The 24,919-nt window shown below is 40.3% G+C and overlaps 1 protein-coding gene and 2 long non-coding RNA genes across 3 annotated transcripts; 1 reads left to right on the forward strand and 2 right to left on the reverse strand.

Moving 5' to 3' along the window:
• Nucleotides 1–1,252: 1,252 nt before the first annotated feature.
• On the reverse strand, nt 1,253–4,425 carry LOC120104187. The gene is made up of 2 exons (XM_039114818.1): nt 2,065–4,425; nt 1,253–1,982 (listed from the first exon to the last, which is right to left on the reverse strand). The coding sequence occupies exons 1-2, from the start codon at nt 4,356–4,358 to the stop codon at nt 1,667–1,669; spliced, it is 2,610 nt and encodes an 869-aa protein (XP_038970746.1). The 5' UTR covers nt 4,359–4,425; the 3' UTR covers nt 1,253–1,666.
• Nucleotides 4,426–4,618: 193 nt separating this feature from the next.
• LOC120104188 lies at nt 4,619–6,782 on the reverse strand. The gene is made up of 2 exons (XR_005506648.1): nt 6,610–6,782; nt 4,619–4,907 (listed from the first exon to the last, which is right to left on the reverse strand). It is a non-coding gene; the product is annotated as an uncharacterized LOC120104188 (long non-coding RNA).
• A 12,222-nt stretch (nt 6,783–19,004) lies between these two features.
• On the forward strand, nt 19,005–23,946 carry LOC113461065. Its single transcript, XR_005506649.1, has 3 exons — nt 19,005–19,416; nt 20,801–20,859; nt 23,237–23,946. It is a non-coding gene; the product is annotated as an uncharacterized LOC113461065 (long non-coding RNA).
• Nucleotides 23,947–24,919: the final 973 nt, after the last annotated feature.

Consider the following 24,919-nt stretch of genomic DNA (forward strand, 5'->3'; position numbering starts at 1 on the left):
ATTTAGTAACCAAAATTTGGTCACCGATCACAATCTAATAACCTGGTACATTTGGTACATTGATTGGCACATAATAATAATAATCATTAATAGCAAAGGCATTCAACATTACGCAAAAGTTATTTTAAATGTCATTCAAAATTGGCATCAATATGTCCTGAATCCATCAAAATCAAAGTCTAAAAATATGTCATAAAGATCAACAGAGATTTCATTCCTCCTAGGAATGCAAAGACCTATCATCTAAGGCAAAAACAATTATAATGAAGCATGATCAGCAGAACCAGAATCACCATTACTCCCCCGATCTGCATGCCTTGGTCCAAAGCCAATCTCTTCTCTCATCTTTTGAAGAACCTCCTCTTGCCATTTTTTCTTTTCCTGCTCAAGAATACGTAGAAGGTCTTCATTAGTGTACAGCTCTGGAGCTTGACTTGTAGAGGTGGAAGCAGATGATGATTGCCCAATAATTCCAGTGAGATCCTCTAGGGGACTAAAGCCATAGACATGGCCATGAGTTGGGACACCAGTTGCCTCAAACCACAAGTCATAATCACGTGGAGGAGCATCTGAGGTGGAGGCATTACCATATTTTTTGGAGTATTCAGCTGAATACTTTGCCTGCCAGTTGATTTAAAAGAAGAGAAAAACATTATGGTGGATCAAACAAGAGATAAACATGAGCAAGCTCAATAATATTTATGAATCATAAAAAAATTATACTTACCATGACAGCTTCACTTCTCTTATCTACATATCCTCCCATGCCTTGCTTTGTCTTATGCGTCCGATTAAAAGATTCAACTATTGTTGGCTCCCTGCCTAACTTTAATTTCTACAAAAGAGAAAAGAAAAAATTCATTAACATATAATGGGCTAATTTAAGATGACTGAACAATAATATAAAAATTATTATAGAAATCTAATTGAATAAAGATATGTACCAATCGTTCGTCATGATTGACAAATGTGATTGATCCTCCACAGTGTTTAGAGATGCTACCGTTCTTCATGGTGTTTCTATTATTTTTGTTGGCTTCTGATTTCTTCTTCCATTTTGGGGAGATCCAAATATCAATTAGCTTATTCCAATTTTCTCTAGAGATCCAATTAGGGGGTTTATCACGGGCTTTGTTTAAATCTCCTTTTGCTTCCAGAAGCTTTTGGCTTCTGACCTTCCCTAATGAGGTTGTCAATCGTCGCTGACAATGCTTGTTCCAAACTTCATGCACATGATGCAATTGTCCTGGAAGAATTGTCCTGGCTTCTTTTATCCTTTCCATATTCTTTGGTGTGAAATCTGTACCCATTCACAAAGTAGCCTTTATAACATTTAACTTTATTCCCAGGGCCATATGATAGGTCCTTTAAGCGCCCATCAACATGATTTTTACTGTCATTAACCTAGCATGATAAAAATAATATCGTAAGAATAAATCAAGTGAAAGTCTAATTTATTATTATATTTATGAATTTACAGCTCACATATGATCTAAACCAAGCCGGAAACTCCATTTCGCGTCGTCTTTCCAAATCAATTTGGCTTATATTTGGACAAGATTGACGGATATAATCATCAAAATACCTACAAGACAAAAGCTATAATCACATATATTGTACTCCATATGCATTTTTAAGCATGATTATAATTAAGTACTTGTGTAACTTACTTTCCAAAAGGTTGAACCTCTACACAATTAAGAAGAACATATAACTCAGCAGCATTAAACTCCTGAGTAGTCAAATGCCTTGCAGAAGGTTTTCCAAAAGGTCGACCTTGATGAGTAAAAATGGATAGACGATCCACGAGATCAAACTCCCCTTCATCTTCATTACGGGGAACTTGATTTAACCTCGTTTGTATAGAAGGCTCAAAATAATGCGAACAGAAAGTTGATATTTCTTCTATGATGTAAGCCTCGACAATAGAACCTTCAATCGATGCTCGATTCTTTACCTTCTGCTTTATATCATGCATAAGCCTATAAATAAGATTAATATGTTAATTTCTCAAATTTAATGGATACAAAGAAACTATATTAATGGATTTACAGAAATTGTTACCTTTCAAAGGGGTACATCCATCTGTACTGCACGGGCCCCCCAACCTTAGCTTCATAAGCTAGATGAACAGGTAAGTGCTCCATTGAGTCAAAAAATGCAGGAGGGAATATCTTCTCAAGTTTGCAGAGAGTTACCACAATATTTTTCTCAAGAACCTCCATATCTTGGACACGCAAAGTTGTGCTGCATAAATCTCTAAAGTAACAGCTTAATTCTGTCAATGCATCCCACACTGGTGCTGGCAATACTTCACGGAATGCAATTGGAAGCAATCTCAGCATGAAAACATGACAATCGTGACTTTTTAACCCGTAAAACTTATAATCATCCAGGTTAACACACTTCGATATGTTTGAAGCATATCCATCAGGCAGTCTTAACCCTTTCACCCACTCGCAGACCTCCATTGCTTGGTCTTTGGACAATACATAGGAAGCTGGAGGCTTAACTAGCTTTCCATTAACAAATTGAATCCTCAACTTAGGACGCTTGCAATACAACTCCAAATCTTGCCTTGCTTTCACATTATCTTTAGTCTTCGCTTTTACATCCATACAAGTGTAAAATATATTGAGAAACACATTCCGAACAATATGCATGACATCTAAATTATGTCGAATAAGTAGTGTATGCCAATAGGGCAACTCCCAAAATATGCTCCTTTTCACCCAATTATGATCTTTACCGAATCCAGGAATGGTGTGCTTAGGAGCTTTCAAACCAAAAGTTATATTAGGCAAAGCAGAGATCCTATTTTTCAACTCCTCACCAGACAGTCGACGAGGTGGGGGGTCTGTCTCTATTCTACCATTGAAGAAACTATCAACTTGGTATCTGTATGCATGGTCCATGGGCAAGAATTGACGATGGCAGTCAAAAAAAGAAGTCTTCCCACCATGTTGTAGTGTAAATGTTTTTGAGTTCTCCATACAATACGGGCAGGCCAACTTTCCATGCGTACTCCATCCTGAAAGCATGCCATATGCAGGAAAATCATTGATAGTCCATAATAAAACTGCCTTCATTTGAAAATTCTCTTTTCTAAAGATGTCATAAGTGGTGACCCCTACTTCCCATAATATTTTAAGTTCATCAATCAAAGGCCTAAGCAAGACATCAATACTTTTGCCAGGGCTCTTAGGTCCAGAAATGACTAAACTTAGAAAAATGTAGGGTCGTTTCATACATATTGATGGTGGAAGATTGTAAACTGTTACGAAAACTGGCCAACAAGAATAAGGACGAGCTGATTGGCTAAAGGGGTTAAATCCATCCGTACATAACCCAAGTCTAACATTACGAGGCTCGGTAGAAAAGGATGGATGAATGCGGTCAAAGTGCTTCCAAGCCTCCCCACAAGCAGGATGCACCATCTCATCTGAATCACCTCCCTTCACATGCCATGACATGAGTTCAGCCGTTCTGCTTGACATAAAAAGCCTCTGAAGTCTTGGTGTTATTGGAAGATATCGCAACCTTCTATAAGGAACATCTTTTCTTCTACCACCACCATCATTTCTTCTGAGTTTATAACGAGGATGACCACAAATAGTACACTCAATCAAATTCTCTGTTTCCTTATAGAATAGCATACAATTATTCTCACAAACATCAATACTTGTATACTCCAACCCCAACTTCCGAAGCATCTTCTTTGATTGATAGAAATCAGAGGGCAGCTTCTCACTTTCCGGCAACATATTCTTCACTATTTTCATGATTCGATCATAGCAAGATATACTCATATTAAATTCAGACTTGCAATTTAATAATTGACTAACAGCAGATAACTTAGAGTGTTTTTTACACCCTTCCCACAAAGGTACTTCTGCATCTTTCAACAAAGAATAAAAATCTGCAGCATCCTTATTTGGCTCTTCCTCATGATTAACTTCAAATGCACTTCTCAAATGAAGTTCCTCTTCTGGACCCATAGCTTCCATCACCATGGTTCTATATTGCTGACCATGTTCACAACCAACATCCATTGATGTGGATGCTTCTACTGCACTTGTACTTACAGGAGCAACTGCACCAAGTAACTCCCCATGTGCAAACCATGTTGAATATCCCGGTGTAAACCCCTTTCTCAACAGATGAACATTGACCGTATCACGGTTAAGAAATTTCTGGTTGTCACATCTTATACAAGGGCATCTAATCTTATCACCACTACAATACTCTAACTGAGTAAATGCAAACTCAAGGAACCCTTTAACTCCATCACAGAACTCAGCTCTTATATAACCATTTTCACTAAGTCGGTGGTACATCCAATTACGATCAACTGACATAGTTCCTCTAAAAATCAAAAAAATAAAACAACATAAGAAAGCCTAGAAAATATTAGAGAGATGATAAAAAAAGAAGACAACATAAGAAAAACCGAACCATTAAAAACACGAAAGGCAAGATCGTAAAAAATGTAAAAGAAACAAAAACTGGTATGATATTTATGAAGATGAGAAGTTATCATAAGCATGACAAAAATAAGTCATTCAATCTTGTCCCAGCATCATTGACATTAAGAAGGCATTCAATCTTTACAAAAAACTGAACATAAGGAATTAACCTTTACAAGTTATCTGTTCATTCATCTAATACCAGCAATATTCAAAAAGCATTTAATCTTTACAAAGATAAGGAATACAAGTCAAATCATCCAAATTTACATATGGAATACTATCTGCTTCACATAGAACAAATGTGAATATACATGATCGCCTCTAATGCTAGGAAAGCATGGTACTTCTTAGCAAGCTTTTTGACCAGCTTCTTGATTGCACACTGGAAATAACTCACAACCATGAAGCAACACCACTTTCCACCACTTTCCATTATTCCTTGCAGATGAACAATGATTGTAAAAATGAATAACATGACGAAAAAATTAAAATCCATGAACTTTACATAATCCCAACCCATCAACCCTCAAAATTACAACAATAATCAGTGAAGCAGTCTAAATATATGCAAACCATTGGTAGGACTAACAAATGTGTCAGAATAAAAATGCATAATATTAAGGAGCTCCTCAAGTACAACATTATTTTTGTCTATTTTAGCAACAGTAAATTCGACACAGTGCCCGTATCATGATTTATCCAACCAAGTGATGTGTCCAAGTATCATAATAAAAGCAGCTACTCAGATATATCATAGTTGCTTTCGTCTATTTTAGCAAAAAAAAAAAAAATCCCTCCTCTCTTTCTCTGTCTATTTTTGTTTAGATGGCATGTTTATTTATTTATTATTTTCCCCCAAGACAAGTAGGGGCTAACACCCCACCTTTTCTACTCTATACAACCTTAGGGGCTCACTCTAACCAGAACCGAACTACCGACTTCTTGCGCAAATGGCAAGAGATGATGCTATCCGAGTAACTACTCGGCAGTACGATTGTTCATGTTATTCTACAATTTAACATCCATCCATTTCACATTTTTTCCATAAGAGATGCTCATCTTATTTCCTTTGGCTCTTTGTCCTGTGGTATAGGACATGAAGCATCATGTCATATTTTGGTTATGACCCTCCTGATCAAATATGATCTATTTTGTAGTGACTGTATCTAATATATGGGTAACCAAAAATTGAAACCATGATATATCAAACAGCCACTTAGCTAAATCAGTTGGCTATATATAGAACCTTTTATTTGACCACATGTTTATATCCTCTTATCTTTATTTCTGGAGTTTGCTGGTTCATTGTTCTGCTTAAACATCATAGAATATATGAGAAACTGGATCTTTATATTATCAAAATAAGTTTTTGTGATCACATCTTGTGTCTCAGCTACAGCTACTATAAAAGATTTGGGTTGGCTTCTAAAGCCAAAAATAGAGTAGTTTGAGCCAATACTTAAAAGAATTTAGTAGTGCTCAATTGCCTAGGAAAAAATTAGCAGCGCTTGATGCGTTAGGTTCTATTATATAATTTATTAAAAGGTCAAGCTGAAGCAAAAATTATGAAATGGATACAAGGGAAATAAGTTGTTTCTCTTATCTCTTGTCCATCTACGTTGTATAAGTCTTGCTAAATCTATGTCCTTCAAAAATGGGATCTTGTTTCTGAAAATTGTCCCAGAAGTAAAATGGCTTCCTCTTACAAATGGAATGCCTTGTCCAATCAACTTGAGATCTAATATGCAACTGAGCCCCTAGCTTCATGGCATCTATGTAACCATGTTAGGATGAATGGTGCATCTCATTATGTTCTAAGAAGAATACAAATTTTGCTACAGAATTGGACCCGCTAAGTAAAGATCCTGCAAGTTCATAAGAGAAGCAGAATAATCACATTATGTCCTCCCTAGAACAGCATGATCTGCAGGAATCATTAGATGGGGTTAAGATTAGAAAGCATTCATCTGTGACGTTTTGCCTAGAATATAATTGGCATTGCATCCTTTTCAATTCAATGTGTGGTTAAGATTAGAAGTTTCTCCACACCTCTCCCTCTCTCTCTCTCTTTCTCTCTCCGGGCTTGGGCAAAATCTACCGGGATCGAGCTTGAAGAGGAGGAGGAGGAGAAAACTCTTACCGTCCGGGGAGGTTGTGAGTCGGTGACCGGAGCCGCGGAGGTTGCCGTCCGGGGGAGAAGGACGCGAAGAGCCGCCGGCCGGTCGTTGAAGAGGCGACGACACCGAGAGGAGGCGGCTATCAGGCTCTCAGCGAGGGAAAAGGGGGGGCGGGGGCGGCGGCGGCGGCGGCTCTCAGCGAAGGAGGGGGGCCGGCGGCGGCGGCTCTCAGCGAGGGAGCGGACGCAGCGGCGGCTCTCAGCGAGGGAGGGGGGGTGCGGCGGCGGCTCTCAGCGAGGGGGTGCGGCGACGGCTCTCAGCGAGGGAGGGCGGCGACGGCTCTCAGCGAGGGAGGGGGGCCGGCGGCGGCGGCTCTCAGCGAGGGAGGGGAGGCAGCGGCGGCTCTCAGCGAGGGAGGGGGGGGTGCGGCGGCGGCTCTCAGCGAGGGAGGGGGGGCGAGGGAGTGGGGGGGGCGGCGGCTGCTCTCAGCGAGGGACGGGACGGGAAGGGAAGGGAAAGAAAGGTTAGGGTTTTTTATTTAAGTCGGTTTGCAAGCTGATTTGGGCTAAATCGTGATTTGGGCTAAATCGGTTTGCAAGCCAAATTTCATATCAATTTTTTTTTTTTATTTATAAGGCTAATTGGATGGGACTTGCAAGGCAAAAATATTTTTGAACTATAAAGTATGGTAAAAAAATTCTATAAAGCAGGAAACTTGCAATAGGGGTGCAAATGGGTCATGGCCGACACCATAAGATTTTAAAATGAGAAGAAGAAATTTGAGTTTTATAGAGAGCGATTGGAATTTGCATTATCGAAGAAATTTGGACGGAACGGCGGGCACACTTAGTTTCATTTTGGATATTCCTCCTTTTATTTTTTCTTTTAATTTAGGTTTACTCAAAAATAATATTTTTAATATTTTTGGAATTAAAAATTAAATTTGGTGACAGAAATTTTTGTCAATAATCTGTTACTGCCAAAAATAATCTTTTAAAAATTTATAAATACTAGGGTTACTATATTTGTGACGGCTGCATTTGTCACTGTCTGGTTGCAATTTTGGTTATCATATTGCTGACAGATACCCCGTCACTATGATGGTCACTAAGGTTTGGCGCCCATCCTACCCGCGCATTCTGTGACCGGTCTGTCACTAAACGGTCACTAAGTTTACACCACGGTGACCAAATTTCTGTCGGTCACTAATCCGTCACAAATAGTAACTGATAACGGTCCGTCACTAATTTTCCGTCACTATACGCGTGTTTTCTGGTAGTGCGACTCGCCACCGGAGATCGTCGCGTCCCCACGAGAGCGCCGCCGCCCCGAGTGCTTCGCGTCTGCCACCAACCGTCGGCGTCGGGTCCATGAGGGGACCGCCGCCGACCTTCGCCGCTGGACACGAAGCCGTGGCCGTGATCTCGCCGCCGCCGCAGGTCGCGGAGCCGCCGTTGTGATCCCTGCCTCGGCCCGCAGCCGCCGCCGTGAAGATCGACGCCCTCCCGAATCCGTCGGGAGGTTGAAGAAGGTTGGGGCAACGGGTAAGTCTCAGACCCGTTAGCCCGCCCCACTAGCCTGGATCCGTTCTGGAGGAAAAAAAAAAGACGCACGTGACCGCACGTGCCGCCTAAAAAAGAAAAAAAAACAAAAAAAACCCTTTGCACGTGACTGCACGTGCGTAAAAAAAAAAAAAAAAAACCCTACCTGTTCATCTTCCCCGATCGGCTGCCCCTCACCGCGTCTCTGCCGAGCTGCGCCACCACGCCCGCCGCCGTGCGACGCCTCCTTCGGGCGCCTCTTTCCCGCGGTCGACCGCCGACGATCGAAGCCGACCGTCACCGAGCCCCGACGACGCCCTCCCCGCCAAGCCGCACCACCTGCGTACCCTTCGCCGCCTTCGCCCGTGCCGCTCCGCCTTTGCCGCCTCCGCCTGTGACGCCTCCTGCCGCCGACGAGATCCGCCTCCGCCCGTGCCGTCTCCTGCCGCCGCCTCGCCATCGCCGTCCCCGCCGCTCCCGCAACCGCCCGATTGCCACCACCGCTGCATCCTTCCCCGCGCCCGCGTGCTCCACCACTGCCGCCGTGCGCCGTCGGCCGCTACCTACTCCGGACTTGCAGCGCCCATCGCCGAGCCTTCGTTCGAGCCGCTCCCATCCAGCTCTCATCCGCGAACAGGGACACCCCTGTGTGCCAGGCTGCCAGCCGAGAGGTGGCATCAGGCCACATCCGAGCCCGACCGGCCTGGCCCAGTTGTCCTCAGCAGGCCGCCAGCCCAGGCCCGTGCACCGTGGTTTGAGCGCGGCCCAAGGCCCTTGGCCATAGGCCCTGTTTGAGGCCCGATCCAGAGTGTTCTTCAGCCCATTTCAACAGCCCAGGAATCCTTGTGCTGTAGATCCAGGTCCACAACTCCAGCTAGCTCTGCCCGGCGCCAACTTCATGTTCGAGACTCCACAACGGACGCTTCTGGTTGACTGCATCCGCCACAGGTGATAGGTTTCTAATTTTTCTGGCTTGTTCATTTAATTATGTTCTAGTTCTCTTGCATGATAGCCACATTTTGAAAACTTACTTCTGCTGTCAAAATTCAGAACATAGAACCCCTACTTTCAAACACATCCTATTTGCCCTTTTAAAATCTAAATATTAAATTAGCAGACCCTAACAATTGGATGTTTCTCAACATTCTTCGATCAGATTGATTTAGGATCAGAACAACTGTACTACTTGATTGCAATCTAATTTCTTAAATTGAATAATCTTAATCCTTAATTTTGAATAACCGAAGTAAAAATCAGCAATATTTAAATTTTAAGTTATTTTTGTGAAGACTTGCTGATTTCTAAAATCATAATAGATTGCATTAGTAGGTTGTCCTGCATCAAATTTGGTCCTACATCATAGTTATTAGGGTTTCATTAGTGACACTGCATTTCACATCATCACCCAGTGTCATCATTGCATGCCAACCTGTAGTGATATGGAGTACTATCTCAGTCAACCTAAAACCCCTGTAGCTACCATGAATTCCGACATTTTGAGGTCTATCAAGGAACAGATCGTTGCCATGCGGGCTGGTTACAAGGAATTCAAACAAGAGATCCGTGAGCTCGTGCAAAATTCTAGGACCCCTAAATCGCCAACCCCTGTTACAGCCCAACCTAAAATCGGTTTGGTCGCACCACCTGTAGTCCTTCCCCACTCTCCTAGGCACCAAACCCAATACTCTAGGTGTCAACAATTCGGCCATATAGCGCCCCAATGTTCCACTAAGACCTACCCGATTACTGAACCAGAAGTTAGGAACTAAGAGGCCGAATATGTCGAAGAAGTCTATGAACCAAATATAGAAGACTATGAAGAAGACTTTGAAGACGAACCTACAGAATTAGACTTTGTCCAAAATGATTTCCAAAGGGAGATTATTGATCTAAGTACAACCAAGCCACTTCACATCACTACTGTGGAAGAGGTAGTGACAGATATTGAGAGCCAGTCACCTGAATTGGCACTTGTAGCTAAAGATACCCATGCGGAGTCCAACGTTGAACATTCCCCAGTAGTAGTTTTCCTTCTAGAGGAGTTTCATGATGCACTCCCTGATGATCTTCCGGATACACTTTCTCCAATGCGTGATATCCAACGCGCAATCGATCTAGTTCCCGGAGCATCTCTGCCCAACCTTCCACATCATAGGCTCAGACTGAATGCATATGCCAGGACCTGGAATTTAATGTTACCGACAGTTGAGTTTGCATGTAATAGTTCGGTTAACAAGTCCATAGGTATGAGTCCATTCGAATTGGTGCATGATTACAAACCTAGGCAACCCATAGACCTGTTTTTCATGTCTCATCAGTATAGAGTCTTTGAGTCTACACAATCAATTGCATCACATCCACATTCATTGCATCAAGAAATCAGCAATTGTAGTCACTTTAATAACTTAAAATATAAATTCCTTACTGATTTACACAGACGTTATAAAGAGTTAAGTAAAAAAGATTACGTCACGATAAGAATTAGGCTTGAACGATTTTCTTCAGATACGTTTAAGAAATTGCAAACTTGTAGTGCAGAATCATTCAAAATCTTAAAGAAAATCAGTTCGAATGCATATGTTGTGGATCTTCCTGATGACCATGGGATTAGTGCGACATTTAATATTGAAGATTTGGTCCCATACAAAAAGATAATATTCATGCCTTCTGACCCCTTTATTGATATACCTGCCCATGTTGGACACCCTGACCTATTACCTGCTGTTGAGCCACCACTTCCCAAAGTTCATGCACGCAGAGAACAAATAGAACATATATTAGATGAGCAGGTTATTTCAACCAGGAACGGTGGTTACCAACGTTACCTTGTTCGGTGGAAAGGTCGACCAAAGTCTGATGTGACGTGGATTTCCAGAGCACAGTTGCAGCACCTCGACCCCGATCTTCTGGAGCAGTACGACAGCCGGCCAGACCTGTACTCGACGGGGTTGAGTTTTTCTCACTCGGAAGGAGTTGATGGGGACATCAGAGCCCTTCATCCAGATGATCCTGAGCCTCCGGATTGAGCCATACGCATTTATTTGCATTTAGGGATTTATTTGTGGTTTATTTTATTTCTGAGTTTATTTGCATTTTAGGGCTTATTTGTGGTTTATTTGTGTTATTTGTGGGCTTATTAGGATTTATTGTTGTGTAAGGGGGTTTATGCAAGTTGCGTATTTGGGCCCTATATATAGGAAACTATTTTCATGATTAGGGTTTAATGAAGTGATTTGGAATTTTCTTTTCCCTACGTTCTTTCTTCTCTTCTTCTCCTCTCCTCCACTATTCTTCCTGGGTCTCTACAACCTCTTCTTCCTTCTCCTTCTCTTGTTCTTCCTTCTTCTCCTCTTCCCCCACACTGGTGCTGCATCAAACTCTTTTCATCCCATAAGGATGTGTTGTGGAAACTACTGGCGGAGTCCCATCCGAGTGTGGTAGAAAGTGGTGACAAGCCAAATAGCTACGAGTAGATGTATATGGACGTGCCATCGCCATAAGATTATTCAAAATGGTAATAATCAAAGGGATGATAGAGAGTAGTATGGATTCAGGTGTCTTAACCTTCGAAGACTTTTACAACCATCACAACATTATCCAAAGGAGATGGATAAGGGGTGTAGCACTATGCTAGGCTGAGTTACGGTAGCAATAGCTAAGTTATAACTACTCCTGACATAAAAACTATTAGTATATAAAACTAAGATAAAATAAAATTCATTAGAGTGGATATTGAAAGATCCTTAACTTTTTTTTTGGTATAATCCATTAGTATGATCTCTTTACAATATCTATCAAACCAAGACTCATAATCTATCGACCTTCGTTTATCATTGACTTTTTTTGGCTTGCCCAGATATGACTTATGTTGGCCATCTCTCCGTAATCATACTACAGCATGGTCTTCTCAGTCTATTCCTCTCGTCAACCATTTGGAAGATCATATTGGTGCTAGTCCTAGGCACTATGCCTGAGAATCTTGTCTGTTCTACTTTAAATCCACCAGGTGTATAGTGTTAAGATGTGGTGTAAATAGGGGGCCTTTGGGATGGCTGGCTAGACCTAAAGCTTGAGGTTGCATGTCGCTAGATTTGTCTCCTTGAGACTGCTACTACTGAGGCTGCTGATGAGGTTGTTGCTGGTGAAGCTGCTGTTGAGGCTGTTACTGCTGAGGTTGCTGCTGCTTGAGTTGTCTAGTTCCTAGATGCCGGTCATCTTAGGGTGCTTGCAGTAGGTTGCGGCTGATGGGGCAACTAGAATTGGTATTAAGAATCATATTACACTAGTCTATGACTAAAAGTATGCCTACACCATAAACACAACTTTTGTATAAGAAGCCACTCAGCTACATTTGGATCCATATCAGCCATTGCCTTCATCATCATGAAAAATTCAGCTTTAGTGGATGCACTTGCTACCGCATACAAAGCATCCTTGAAGTTCTTCCATTGAACAACTTTCAAAAGTTGGCATGCGAATGCCTTACACAAAATCTGTGATTAATATTAGATATGACATTGTTAAAAGTCTCCACTAATCCCTGAAAATGATTGGACAATCTACCATAAGGACAAAGGCTAGTATAGTGGAATATTAGAGAGGCTAATATGATAAATTTGGAATAACTATTCCTCAGCTTCTACCTGTCTGTCTGATATGAAGGTCCGTCCTTTTGCTTTTACCATTCTTATAACTCCCAATTGGTTAGTGATAAACCAAGTATAGCTCTCATTGTTTTCAGCCTCCACCATGGCCCATGCTATTGGAAACATATCATTATTTCCATCCCTTGCAACAGTTGCCAATAGATATTGCCCCATGTCTCCCTTCATATGGCATAATTATAAGCCTGCATCCAAGCTAATTATAAGCCTGCATCCACTTAAAAATCCTCTCTTGCATGCATAAAGAAAGCATGCAATCTTTGAAAGAGAGTCTGCTGCCCTTCCCAAGGCTAGGTTCCCATGAGCTTGGTACTGCTTCGATTAGTCTTCTTGATAACATCACAATATTCCCATAGCTTCCCATACTGCTTTCTATGCGATTAATGCATGGCTACGAGTGCCTTTCTCTTTACCTTATAGGCTTGAGCCTTAGATATCTTAACTTGAACCTCTTTCTTCACCTTTGCCACAAAACCTTTTACACTCCAGTTTATATTAGACTTGCTATCTCCCATGCATGTTTGAGATAATCATCCAGAGTTTATGTTGTGGTTCTCGAAGTGTTTGCCACATTTTTTTGTGGGCTCAAATTATCTAATCTGGTATGTGTCTACCTTCTACAGGAGAGAGATATGAATGCTCCAAATATAATTCTTCTTATAGATATCTATGACTGATCGGTTCTTTCAATTTCAAAAATAAACCACGCAATAGCACGTATCCTGTAGGATAGTGATTACGGGTGTCAGTCCACAGGGATTGGAGACAAGTTATTTTTCTTAATTAAATAATTAATTCAAAGGGTATAAGCTAGAGTGAATAATAAAAACTAAGAATTAATATGGATGTAATAGTATGAATTATCTATGGAGAGAGATGTTTAGGGTTGGAATCCACCGATGGATTCGTAAGTGTGATGCTTTCAATGACTTAGATGCGTGTATGATCTGATTGCTCTTAACTACAAGTTAGGGCAAACATACAAAAAGTTGATATCTAACCCATATGAGTTATCTAAGCCTGGTACAAACCATCTTCTCTAAGGATAGGCATGGTCTGTCCTATTTAGCATGATTCATCTGATGATTAATTTCTCAAAGATAAATCTGGTAGTTGCATAGCAATCTCCTCCAAACCACGGGTATTGGACTCGATTTCAATAAACTAGATTAATTCATGCAAAGGCTTTCTACAAGATAAACATCTTACACAAATTAAACAGGACATTTCAAGATCATAATTTCATTAAATATGCAACTGTCTTACAACGCTAAAAATCAAAGAAATGCAACATAAATACTCATCCACGGCTTCATCAAACCCCTAAACCAGGGTTCAGCCACTCATGATGCTCGGCGACTTTGATCGGCTTGCTGAGATGCTCCACGCCATCCGCCTCAAGTCCTTCCCCCTTTTTCTTTCACTAATTGATCCGCTCACAACCTCCCTCTATTTTTTTTCAGTTTTTTTATTCTCCCTTCTCTACAAAACAGAGCATGCTCTGTTCTTATTTGAACCATGCTCTCTCCCTCCTCCCCTCTCCGCCAGCCGATGGCCACCTTATATAGCCAACCCTCACCCGGTGATGGATCCCCTGGGAGCGCGCTGGTGGGGAGGCGAATCAGGGATGCTCGATGGGAGGAGCCGCGGGATCAATGTGATGGCTGGCTCCGGAAACTTTGTGGAATGCATTGCGGGAGAAGAAGCGGAGGACAGATCGCGGATGGAACGGCTCAAATTCGGAAGAGGGGGACGGCTAGATGCTTGGGCTCATGCCTGATCTCATGGGATGCTGGAAGCGTTGATCATGGAGGAGATTTGGTTGCGGGATGGCTGGGCGGATCGCTCCGGACGACTTCTTTCTTTGGACCGCGGAAGGAATGGATGCAGGATCGCCGGACGCCTGATGCGGAAGGATGGCTGACTCTAAGAACAGCTGGGACGCGATGCTGGGAGGAGCGGAAGAAGAAGGTGGCTGGATCCATGGCTCCGGATGCTTCGTGGAAGGCTGGGATGTTGGATGCGGCTGGAACGAGCTGATCGGAGGACGTGAATCTTGGCTGCTGGGAGGTGGAACTGGCTGATGGCGGAGGAGCTGGATCTGGATGCGTCACGGGCGGAAGAAGAGGCGGAAGATCTGCTCGCGGGATCGACGGGAGGATGCCGTGGAAGATGGACGGCCATGATGCTTACAGGGAGGAAGAAGATGAACAGTGAGATGCTTTTGTTTTTCGTAACACTGTTCATTTGAACAGTATTTTCACGAAACACTATTTATATGAATAGTGATTTCAGTAATTTCGGAAAAAAATTCTTTTTCTTGCTCTATTTTAACGTGAAAATGGGCATATATGGATTTAAAACAAAGGTCTCCCCTATTTTGCTTAGTTTGGAAACGTGATGCGGAGACGGAAATTTCTGAACCGTTGGATCACTTGGGGAGCCACGGACGGTGGACAGTGCTTGGGTGCATGCAAGTCAGTTGGGCATTGGGCTCAAACCCAGTGTTATTGAACTGAAACGTGCCGGCTGGTATGCTCGAAAGGCGAGGACATGTGAATTATTTACTTCTTACCATATTTTAAATTTATTTCAAAGATTGTTCTATTTTCTGGTAAAATAAGTAGCTATCCGTTTAAGAACATTGATAAGTGCTGGAAAAAGAATATTAAATTATAGATTAATCAGCACTTATCAATGACTCTGGTCCTTTCATTGTGTTTACAGATACAGTCAAACCCTTCTTGTATGGAGAACTGCCTAGTGACATCTTGAATGCATGTACCGAAGAAAATAGCATACCATGTTGTAACTCTATAGGCTTAGTAAAATCTATCTACTCATCGAATTTAGGAAACCACAAGCTACCTGAGCATTCCCCTTCTATTGAGCTATCCATGCTTTTGAGCTCATCACTATCACCTAACTTAGGATCCTTGCCCACAAACTCTTCTTCCTTCATGGTACGTTCTCCTTGATCTTTCAGTACTTCTGTATCAATAGCTAAGTCATCAATATACTCTTTGAAGAGGTCGTCATCTTCATCAATATCCTTAAAGTCACTCAATGACAAACTAGAATCACCATCCCTAGTATTGTCTACATCATCCTCTTCCACTTCCTCTTCTGTAGTCCTTTTATCATGCCTTCTTCCCTCTTCATGTCCTTCCTCATACCCTTGCATGTTCATGTTCACTAACCCACCCCTTCTGCACAAGCCTTCTGCTGCTTCTTTTTCTCTTGCTTGCCATGCTTCATAACATCGTCGATCTTTGCTTTCTCCTATGATTTCTCTTGATTGAGATCACCTGCTACCGGATCATTATCCTGTTGGGTGGATGGAAATGTAGGGGTTGCTTCAACTAGGCCTAAATATTTCTCATCTATACCATGCTTTACATACACTACCACATACATCTTGGTCATTGTTCAGAGTCATTAATCCCTCTTCAAAAGTCTGCCTTTTTGGTCACATGCATGGTATTATAACTCACGGTAGTGAAGCCTTTTCGGTCTTCACCAGAATGTTAAGACATGCAGAGTATTATCCCTAGTATTAATCCCAACATTTGGATTCCTATAGGACAGTCCATAGAATATATTAAAAAAAGATTGGAAGGCTGAAATAGATCATTTGGCAAGGACTAAAAGAGTAAAGAAAGAATCTTCTAACAAAGAATATTCTTAGAAAATTCATAAGATGCCATTGCCCATTGCCTTTATTATATCCCTTCAATCTACATGGAAGGTGGCTCGGGAACAAAAATAAACTTCTGATTATAGTGCTTAATACAATTGCAAAAACCCCACTACATTCTTTAAAACCATATTGAATATTCTTCTACATCACCATATTTGGAACGTTGCATAATAAAATAGCTAGAATTATAAAACAAACAAAGTTGATGGGCAAAAAACCTACTTATGACTTACCTAGTTGATGTCTGGTGAGTGCGTCCCCCTTTTAACATGCCTATGCTCTAACTGATGATGAGTTTAGCTTCATGCATTTCTACTATGCTTGCAGAGATGGAATTTAGAGTTGATTAGGAATTTCTATTGGATTAGATGGGTGGAGGAGATAGAAGGGCGAAGATGGATTAGTTAGGAGCTGGGAGACTCAGGAAAAATTATTCTAAAATAGTTTTCTTTCGATTAGTAACCCCTCCACCACCCCCACCCCCCCTCCCAACAGATAGAGGATAATTTAGATATTATACAAAAACTGTTAACAGTATTAAGGCACAGATAAATGGTTGAGCCGTATTGCAACAAAAAAAAGTTATAAAGTCAAATTTAAAAAATTTCAAAATTTAGGGTCGAAGTGTTTCTCACTGAAGCTTGAAGGGGCATCTATATAATTTTCTCTATATAATATCTCAAACTAGTCCAAGCATAGTACAAGGCCAAATATAATTTCTTGATAGATGATATCAACATGATCCGCTCTCTATCGATGCCTAACTTAGATGGTACACAGCTTGATCATAGCCCTTATCACTATCTTGAGCTAGCCAACTCTAAAGGGAGTCCTTGGCGGCTGAAATATAAAACTTGAGCAACGATGCCCGCTTTTGGTGGAACTAGCACAGGTGGCTTAGAAAGATAATATTTGATCTCTTCAAAAAAATGTTAGTGCTCTATGGTCAGGGCTGGCTCGGGCCTTAGGCGACTTAGGCGGTCGCCTAAGGCCCCCGACCCACGGAAGGCCCCCATCCTACGGTCCCCACTGCACAGTTTTTTTTTTTTTTATTTAATCTGTAGCCTTCTGCCTTTTCCATCCGTCTCCGATAGCTAGAGTCGTAGCTGGGCGCTGGCCTGAGCAGTGGGCCATCAGGAAGAAAGGGGGATTGGAAATGGACTTCTTGGAGGGTGGAGATTCTTTTAATTTTCTCCTCTCGGTTTCTTCTTCCCTCTTGGGTGGTACAGAGAGAAAAGGAGGGAGGGGTTCAATGGATGCTGTGTGATGTTGCAGTCGCTGCTTGGGTACTCACTTGAAGGGGAGATGGTGGGATGGGACTTTTATTAATTAGATGGAGTGAATTTCTCATAATGCCCCTACTTTCTCTTATAGGGAGGCTTCTTTCCGGACAAATTCTTTTCTTTACCTTGGCCATGAAGTGCCATGGGATGACCTTTTCCTATTATGCTCTTGCTTGACAGGGTAAACAGTATTGTCCAGCATTATCTCAGTTATTTAATCAGTTTCATGCCCTTCTTTTAGGGTAATTATTTTTCTGTGCTCCCATTGAAGAATTATATTAAATTAATTGTCTGTTTTTGTTAGATTTATGCATCTTTGTTGAAATAGTGTACTTAGTAGCTATCTATTTTCATATCATTTTTTAACTATTTTATATTTATTAAAAAATTTATTATTAAAAAAAAGGCCTCATTTATTGGATTCGCCTTAGGCCCTCAAATGTATTGGGCCGCCCCTGTCTATGGTCCATTTAAAGTCATCTGCCTATAACTTTAGTAAAATAGAAAAGGACCAATTTTTCCTGCTGAGTTAGATATGAACCTCCATAAGAAGTTGCTTTATCGAAGGAATCTTTATAGCCGCTTCTTGTCCCGCAATGGTTATGCTTCAATGATTGCCTTGGACTTGTTTTTTATCCGTCCGGATGCATATTTAATGACCCAAGCATTCTAGGAATTATCAGTTAGAACCCCAAAAGTGTACACAGTGTGTTTATCTTTAACTTATGGGTCCTCATCCTTTGGAATGTGTTTTCTAAATACTCATATATGCTATGAGATTTTACCACTATATTGTCAATATAAACTTCCATAAATCAACCTATCATGTTGTGGAAGATAACATGCATTACACTTTGATAGGTCATCCCCATATTATTCAGGTCGAATGGCACAATAATCCATTCAAAGCAGTTCCTCATGTCGAGATTGTACCAACGAGAGCATTATTTGAGAACTCGATGTTGTTTGCCACCATATCAAGGATCTTATTATGCCCTCCATATCTCCTACACTTAGTAACAGGGAGGGCTGCAAGTCTGCCATCGCGGATTCCGGAACAGTTAACAGTTCATTTGCAGCAAATCAAACCATTTATGAGCCAAATAAATGTCTTAAGTCCAGATTATTTTATTTCTCTTTATCATAAAACGGTCACGTGCCTGTAGCATATGTTTGCCTAGGCTGCGACAACCTTCCTACTTCCTCTCACGTGCCCCAGCATCTCAGCGTACGCCGACGCTGTAACTTGCCTTCAGCGAATTGGCCCTGTCCTTCTTCTCTGCCCTAGGTCGGTCTTCGCAGCGGCATTGTGTTATAAGCGCCACCCTCGCAGGCCGCGGCTCAGAGTAGCGGCGCTTCGGTACCCAAACGGCAAGGGAGACCGGCAAGGCCTCGTCTCTCTTCTCTCTCTCTCTCTCTCTCTCTCTATCTTTCGCCCTCCTTCCTTTCTCCCCCTTCAAATCCCGATCTCGTCGCCGCCTGGCTTGGGGGAACGGAGCAACGCCGACCGCCCTCCTCGTCCTTTCCGTTCTATGCTTCAACCCTTAAGCATGGATTCTCTCCGGCGGCTCTCCTTCCAAAACCTTCCTCTCTTGTCCCATTGCTGGAGACCTCCAGGATGCGGTTCCGCTCTCAATCCAAGGTAAAAGAGTTCTTTTAACCCTCTCGTTGATTTGTTTATTCTCTTGTTTCCACCTTTAGAGACACTCTGATACCACTTCCCTGAGGTGACACAAGAAATTCTAACGTGATATCTGAAACCTCAGAAGCCTATATGAGATTTCGGTTGAAAAATATTACTATGGGTTGAAAAAAGAGAGAGAAGCAGCGACGAAAAATATTTCTCACTGTCTTCTTAGGTTGATTTTCATGGCACCTGTTTGGATGATATTATTATGGAACTAAGTTGTTGTTCTCAGATGTATTATGATATTTCCGCTAATAACATAGACCGATATGATATAAGTTTATGGACCTAAGTTCTTGTTCTCAGATTTATTATGAGATTTTTTATTACCTTTTTTGTATGGTAGAATCGTTGGATAAACTTAGTTTACTCTGTCCATATTATATTGCTGATATTTGAAATCTTTGTCGATATGTATAAAATGAGATGCCTGATATTTTAGAACAGTTCAAATATTCTTCAGCCTCCATACAAGTTATAATGAACTGATATCTAGACTCATCTTGGTATTTTCCACTGACGGACAAAATTATATTATTCTCTGAAATTCCTGCTTTCTGTCAAAGATTTATATCTGCTGCATATCGATACATATTTGGTCATCCAGCTGGTTAGGTACCCGTACCCATTTTAAGACATCGATATTTCATCTCTATTTTTCTGTCCCGGCACTAAGAGATATGCTACATGTTGGTACGATACAAAATCATGTAAGGTACTGATATGTGAACTTGAAGATCGGTACGTCACGCCTTGCTTCCTGCTAGTTGTTCTGTATATTGTTATTATGATTATTATTATTATTATTATTATTATTATTAAGATCTGGTAAAGTTATATAAACTGATTTTTTAGCCTGAGGAAATGAAAATGAATCGATTTCCCATGTGTTCCCAAAAGGCAGTGAATGCCATCTAGAAAAATGGAAAATTTGTTCTCTAATCAAGATGGTAGAGATTTCCTTCCACATAATTGTGTCATGCTGCTGTGAGAATACATGGTATAATAAAACCAATTGCGCATAAAATCCACTAAAACACAGTTTATGTGTTCGCTGGATCTCAATGATTAAGATAATTTCAGTCCAATAGCATATATTGGTTGAGTAATGGGGGAAATATCAATCTTAATAGTCAGGGTTGGTTTTGCACTGAAAATGATACAAAGTCATTAATTATGCTTTTAGATTTGTAATTGCTGAAACTTAATAGTTCCTTCATATCTATGTTAGCATCTCAATACGGTTATTTATGAATAAGTTTTAACTCTCTGATTTTTTTATTTCATGCATCATTCTCTTAAAGTTTTCTTCCTCTAACTATTGATTGTTTTCCATTAGGTTTTGGTTGCAGTGTGATGACGTATTTGGATTGGGTGGTTTAGGAAAACGGGAGAAAGGTATCCAATTAATGATATATAATTCTGTTTAAACAATTTTGATTATCTGATTATGATCTTTTGAACTTGCATATTATGTATTAAAAGTTTAGCTATAAATTTGATATGCATTATGAACTTTAGTCAATATAATGGCTAACATACATGTCATGGGCTCCTAGTTAACTTGACTTTTACACAAGATTTGATAAAGAGAATTGATAACTGTACTTGATATTTGCAAAGATGTGGTCCTTAATAATGTAGATCTCAAATATATATTGTAGGGAACAAGTAGCAATGCTGTAAATATCATGATTGTATTGTAAATTGTAGAACGGTTGGGGTTGGATTGATCATAGATTGCAATTTCTTAAAAAAAAATTTAAGAAAAAAAAAGAACAGATATAATATAAAAGATGAAAAACAATGTATACCATCTAAATAGCTATAGTACCACCACTATTCTTCTTCCTTCTTAGCATATTTGAACAATTACAAATCATAAGAGCAAACGAAAAATGAGGGAAAAAGATCTAGAAATCACAAGAAAACTATGATCAAAACTATCTAGCAAAAATCTAGCACAAGCATAATGTTAAAGGTTCTAAGGTACTTAGGTTTTGCACCCAAAATTAGAATATAGGTCAAATAATATATTGCACTAAGCGCTTAATTTCGGTTCTCCGTCCATGTAGAAGCACATGGGGACGAGGACTTTCAGATTTGGATGGAAGAGCTTTTAGATTTGGATTAGATTCTTCTCCTAGAAAACCTCCAAAACTATTTTTCTTTCCCCTCTTGGAGGGCAACATAGGGCTAAGATATTGTCTAATATTAAAGGAAAGGGCATATGAAGTGGAGGGAATAAAATATTATTTTTAGTTGAGACTTTTTAAAAAAAAAATTAATTGTAAGGTGACCGGTCCTATGCATATGGAAACAAGGGTGCCCCATTGTTCGTGCACCCAAAAGAGTGGCATGGATTGCTTCCATGCATGAAAAGGGCCCCTTGGCCTTTATTAAGTGGATTAGACTATCCATTGTTCATGATTTGACTATCCATGGGATTGCACAATCCTAAATTGGATTCCGTCTATGTTTTGCTGTTCTATTTATCTTCTTCCGATTGTTTCAGTATATTTTTAACTGGATCATAGGATACAGATTGTGAACAATACAATAATGATGAGTAAAGGGCATATGAAGTGATGGGAGAGAGTACTTTCAAATTCGGATGGAAGCGCTTTTGGATTCAGACTTATCTTCTCTTGTGAAACCTCGAAACACTTTTACTTTCCCTCTTGGATAATAATAGAGGGCAAAAAAATTATTTAACATCTGAGTAATGGGCATACGAAGTAATGTGAGGGAGAAAAATGTATAGGAAGAGATAAAATAGGAAATAGAATTGAACCTCTCGTGCTTTCATGCTACAAGTATCATGCTTTTCCTTTTAGCTTTCTCTTCACCTGCCTACCAACCGTTCTTTCTTTCTCTCTCTCTCTTAATTTGTTTCCACTTCCCAGAACCAAATGGAAACTTTGCAATTTAAGTAGCATGTTAATGTTCTTTATTAACAAGAGTTTATGATTAGGCAAGTAAATTATGAAATAAAATGGCAATACATGGATTTGGATTCCTTGTTTGGATGGATAAGGATGAACGGGTCATATCATGAAGGCATTCTAACCATGCAATCATTATATTATAAAGTTGTAAAACTTTGTTTTTATATAATTCAAATCATGAAACCACACAAGTTTAAGCATTACTCTACTAAGAATGTTTTAATTTCTGTATATCATGAACATTATCTTATATCTTTTGAAAACGATACACATTATCTTATATCTTTTGAAAATGATACTTAATTTTGATATTACATGTACCATTTTAGGCCTTGCATGGGCTACTCTTAAATGTTTTGCAAGGAGACCTGTCATCCAAGAGGTTATATATTTGTTACTTTTCATTTTTGAGGTTTAAATTTAGAAGGCTTTTGCAGTACTCAATCATACTATGTAAATTCTATGGCGAATCATATTTTCAGTGAGTTTTTTGAGTTAGTGAAGGAACCAACTTGTTCATTCCGTAATTTCAGTTATGAAGAGCTTTTGAATGATTGCTGATAACAATTTGCATTAGACGCCTGTAACATTTCTCCCATAAGTTAATTTGTTGATACATTATGCCAATTCTAATTGTTAAAAAATATTTTGGTCTTTAATTAATTTGTGAATTTTGAGTTGATGCTGAATCTTTAGTATGTGGTAAGAATGGTTCATCTTTAGAAATTTTTTATTAAAGTGATATTGTCTGATTTTAATTAATCTATATTGCTACTTAAACCTTACTAATTGGTTGCTTATTTCATGGCTTGCTGCTTTGGTTGTAGTTTGCGGGGATGAAGTTGTTAAAATGGGCAATCTGCTGACGAATGGCAAATTGTTGCTCTATCTGATACACTAGGTGTGCCCATATATATCTTGTAAATCTTGATCAAAGTAAATCTAGCTTTGGAGAAATAGTATTGAACAATCATCTCTTCTTTAATCCTCCCCTGGATAGCGATTCCAAGATTTCACTTTCAGACACTTCACTAAGGGATATATTGATGGTAGTGAATCTGAAATCGTGATAAGATCAGGTCCTCCCTAGGTCATTGCTAGTGAGAGCATCGGAGCTTGTACAAGCAACAACCTATCTTGAAATCTGCCAATTGCCATGGTAACCTTGCTCTTTACTATTTGGCATTATGACATCATCTACCCCAAGAGACTCAGAGAAGCTGGGCATGTGGTCTCTTGGATTGCATTCTATGTACAGTTGATGTTCTTGTGTCTGGTTGATTCATCACATCAAAACATTATAGGCTACCAAAGTTCAATGTTTTCTCCATAGCCAGGAGTTGAAGATTTTGTTGTATTGCTACAAGTTTTGGTTCGAGATTCTTTGTAAATGTAACTTTGTTAATATGTAAAATGTGCTGAGATAAGAGAAAAATGTAAAGATATAATTATTCACTAGTTAAAGTTTCAAATTTTATGGAGAAATAGAAAACTATACCTTCATACATTGAGCTGTAACTGTTCGATTGTTTGTTAATTTTCTTTGTTCTTTCAGTTGTTTAAATTTATAAGTTTGAGTGAGCTTTCTAATTGTTTCACTGGTGTTTCCATAAATAGAATTATTATGACATGTAAAGATACTGCAGGTAGGGGTTGGTAATGGGTGACTCTTTGGCCCACACTCATCTTAATTACCTTTATGACCTAATGTGACTCGATTGACCATAACCTACTCTACTCTTAGTGATTCAACCCTGAATCTGCCCAAACGTGCATGGCATAATCGTTCCAACTGTCGAGTAACTTGACTAAAAAGTCAAGTAGATTGGAGACCCACCACTTCTAAAACTTTTACCCCATGTTTGTTACTATTGTTAACTTATTCCATTGCGGCTAAAATTGATCTGGAACGTCTTCGCTGTTCGCAATCTCGGTTGAAAACTTTGACTCCAACCCAACCTAGACAGAGAAATCTCTAACGTCGCAACCTCAACATGGCCGGTATGGGTTATAACGTTCGAGATCTCGGTTGAAAGCTTTGACTCCAAACCAACCCAAATGGAGAGACCTCAAACAACCTTGACAAGGTTGGCATGGGTGAGGTGTCTGCATCAAGCCAATTTCCACCAATCTAAGGTGCTAACTGCATAGTATGATGGTATCAGTGTTTCGTGGATGGCCACTGTAATTATTTGGTCCAGCTGGGCCGACCTGGATCGTAGTCAGTAGCCTATCTAGAGATCCAACAACGGTAGTTTCGGGAAGGAAGCTGTTGAGGCGGTTATAACCGCTCAACAGTGGCTGTTCTCCCTCCTCCTTCCTTTCGATGAGGCTATAAATGCCATGAACTCCTCAGCGAGTCACTGCCTCTCACCCTCTCACTGCTTCTCATTTCCTTCTTCGTCTGTGCAAAGGAGTTGGATCGGGAGCGACGAAGGAGGAGACACTCCCAACTCGCCAGAAAGGCTTCACAGCTCTTCGGAGCTAGGTAAATTTCATATCACCAGTGT

This window comes from Phoenix dactylifera, chromosome 17 (assembly GCF_009389715.1).
Source record: "Phoenix dactylifera cultivar Barhee BC4 chromosome 17, palm_55x_up_171113_PBpolish2nd_filt_p, whole genome shotgun sequence".
NCBI lineage: Eukaryota > Viridiplantae > Streptophyta > Magnoliopsida > Arecales > Arecaceae > Phoenix > Phoenix dactylifera.